Genomic DNA, 3,036 nt, shown 5'->3' with positions numbered 1-3,036 from the left:
TTCTAGTTTTGTTTTGACCGAATCGAACATATGTTTAATATATTCTGTTGTCTTTGGATCGTACATAGAGCAAGTGAGCGACTACAAATTATACACATCTTTCATTATTCAATATGACATTGTCAAAAAGACCTATACATAAATTAATACGTTGATTCTTGAATATTGACATATAATGAGAATAAATCTATTTATATGAACCAAAAATTAACTTACCCTCATTAATAACCAATTACCAAAAAAAAATTTCCATATCATGAAACTCAAACTAGAAACCATAATCTCAATAAATATTCAAGTAAATCTACACACACACATATATTCATTTGATATGATTCTCACCAAAACCTTTCAACCAAGACACATACAAATATACTCAACCAAACCAAACAAAATCAATAAACATGTGCATATCACGTGACCAGTCAAATATCATTTATATCATCACACACATTTACCGGTGTCCCTCTTCTTAACTTCCACAAAACATATACATACACAATATATATATATATACAAACACATTTATCTGTATATAAACGTCATCACCGCCCCATTTTCTGCCAAAATATTTATGGCCACCACCTCTTCTCCACCACTCCTCACCACCGGTACCACCACCACCTCCCCCACCGCCGCTTTTTTCAACAATGGCGCCACCGCCGCCGCCGCTTCTTCAAATAACATCATATCTCCCCCTTCATCTTCATCATCATCATCATCATCAACTTCTATTTCAACATCTATAATCATAGTTATAATTGTCATCGCATCCGCCATAATTATATCAGCTTCTATTTACCTCATTTTACGTTTCTTCTCTCGTCGTTGCAACCGCCGGTCCGCTGTACGGTCTATTTCATTTTCATCAGAAAATAATACAAATATAGAAAGTCAACCCAACGACGACCAAAACCATCACGTTATTTATTTTGACAACAATAATAACAATAATAGTAATAAAATACAGTCTTTGCTTCCAATGTTTACTTTTTCTTCGTTGACTGGAAATATTGCTGGTGGAGATTGTGCTGTTTGTTTGTCGAAATTTGAGTCGGTGGATCAGTTGAGATTATTGCCGTTATGTTGTCATGCTTTTCATACGGAATGTATTGATGTTTGGCTCAAATCGAACCAAACATGTCCGCTTTGTAGGTCGAGTGTTAACCCGAGTGAAGCGGACGTGTTTAATAAAATTCGTTCTGTTTCTGCTTCTCGCGGAAACGGAAACAGAAACAGAAATAATAATGGGCATTTTGGAAATTCCGAAAATGGGGGGAATGTTAGTAATAGTAATAATAATAATGATAATAGTAACAATAATAGCTTCCGAATTGAGATCGGAAGCGTGAGTCAAAGACGAACGCCGTCTGATTCAGGACGGCGTTCGTACAATATTGGCTCATACGAGTACGTGCTGGAACAAAGTTTTCATGAAATACCAATTGAGTCAATTCATCGGAGGGAAATTTCTGGTGATAAAGACTTAATTGCCCCGGACCAGCCGGTGGAGAATTTAGCGGCGGAGGTTGGGGAAAGCGGACGGCGGAATTGGCTAAGAGATTATGTTGATCGAATGTCGGTTTCGATATCTTCGCGGTCGCAGTCGTTTCGCAGCTCTGGGAGGTTTTTTACCGGAAGTAGTCGCCGGAGTGAAATGGTAGATGATTTTGAAGCTAATCACAGCAGGGTTGGAGAAGAGATTAGTGAACTTTTTCGGTGGCTTTCAGGGGTATAACTGTAAATTTACATTAAGTTAAAAAAAAGAAGGAAAGGTAGAGTCAATACTAATACTTGTTTTAATTTATTTTTATTTTTCATTTTTATTTCCTTTTTTGCTTTTTATGGAAGCGACATTTTTTTCTATTACCACTCATTAAATGGTTTATGGCAGAGTGGATAGCAAAAGGTGAGATTTGGATATATAATTTTGGTAGATTTTTTATATAAAATTAACATGGATGTTTTATAAGTCTCTTTTAAGTTTATTAAAATGTTTAAATTTGATTAATGTAATTAAAAATACCAACAAGTTTGAAGATTTTATTCGATCGAAAAAATAGGATGTAGATCGAAACTTTTTGGGGTAGAAATTCTTGTTCAACTTTCAAAATTATAGCCTTAAATTTGGTTACCTAATCTTTAATTAGTTTTGGAATTTTGCTTTTTGGTCATAATAATGTGTTGACTTTTTTTTAGTTATTGATAGTTAATATAATCTCACCTAAATAACTATAACAAGAGTATTGTTTATAAATAATTCATTTATGTCAATTTTTTTTTATATGGTTCTGTTTTTAGGGAAGGATATCATATACTGTTATTAGAGAATCTAGAAATACTTAGGCTAATGAAGTAACAATTCTATAAATATCAGCTGCTATTTTTATCTTTAGACTACTAAACACGGTAAAAGATATCGACCAAAAGTGTGCATTCTGTCCGATGTTGTAATTATGGGGCATATATAATTCATTTTCTTTTTACTAAACTGCATTTGTAACTTCTATGAAAAACACAAAGAACTCAATCGTTTTATTAGCTAATCATCATGAAAAGTGGATTAACCTATGTTGTTTATAAAGTGTTATATTGTCTTTATTAAAATATACATGCACCAGTGTGACTCCTTTTTTATGTCTTTATTCGCAGTATACTTTTAATTCTCTTAATAACTATCATCGTTATCTTAAACCAAAACTATTAAATGTAATCTCATTTTGTGAACATCCCTTTTTTTTCCTGTGTTTTTGCTTATAACTAGACACATTAATATTAATATTTACCCTCATCTAATTCTGATTAGTGAAGATGGTACTGCACATTGTATAAGCCAAAGTTTTATACGCCTTTCTTTCTTTTATATTCCGTATCGTATTGTAGATCTTGCTTTTAACATAAATCTTTCTTTCACATCATAGAACTTTTTTTTATGGTTAAATTTAGTTAATATATATTAATTAGTTTTCCAAGTCAATTAGTAATATAATCAAACACCAATGTTCGAGTTTGAACTAGAGACTCCATAAAAGAAAA

General features: G+C 32.6%; 1 protein-coding gene across 1 annotated transcript; it reads left to right on the top strand.

Moving 5' to 3' along the window:
- The first annotated feature begins 493 nt into the window (after positions 1–493).
- LOC122582727 (E3 ubiquitin-protein ligase ATL4-like) lies at positions 494–1,972 on the top strand. The gene has a single exon (XM_043755149.1). It carries the CDS (start codon positions 575–577, stop codon positions 1,736–1,738), a length of 1,164 nt encoding a protein of 387 aa, XP_043611084.1. The 5' UTR covers positions 494–574; the 3' UTR covers positions 1,739–1,972.
- Positions 1,973–3,036: the final 1,064 nt, after the last annotated feature.

Source organism: Erigeron canadensis, chromosome 9, assembly GCF_010389155.1.
Source record: "Erigeron canadensis isolate Cc75 chromosome 9, C_canadensis_v1, whole genome shotgun sequence".
NCBI lineage: Eukaryota > Viridiplantae > Streptophyta > Magnoliopsida > Asterales > Asteraceae > Erigeron > Erigeron canadensis.
This window is presented reverse-complemented; position numbering and strand designations above follow the sequence as displayed.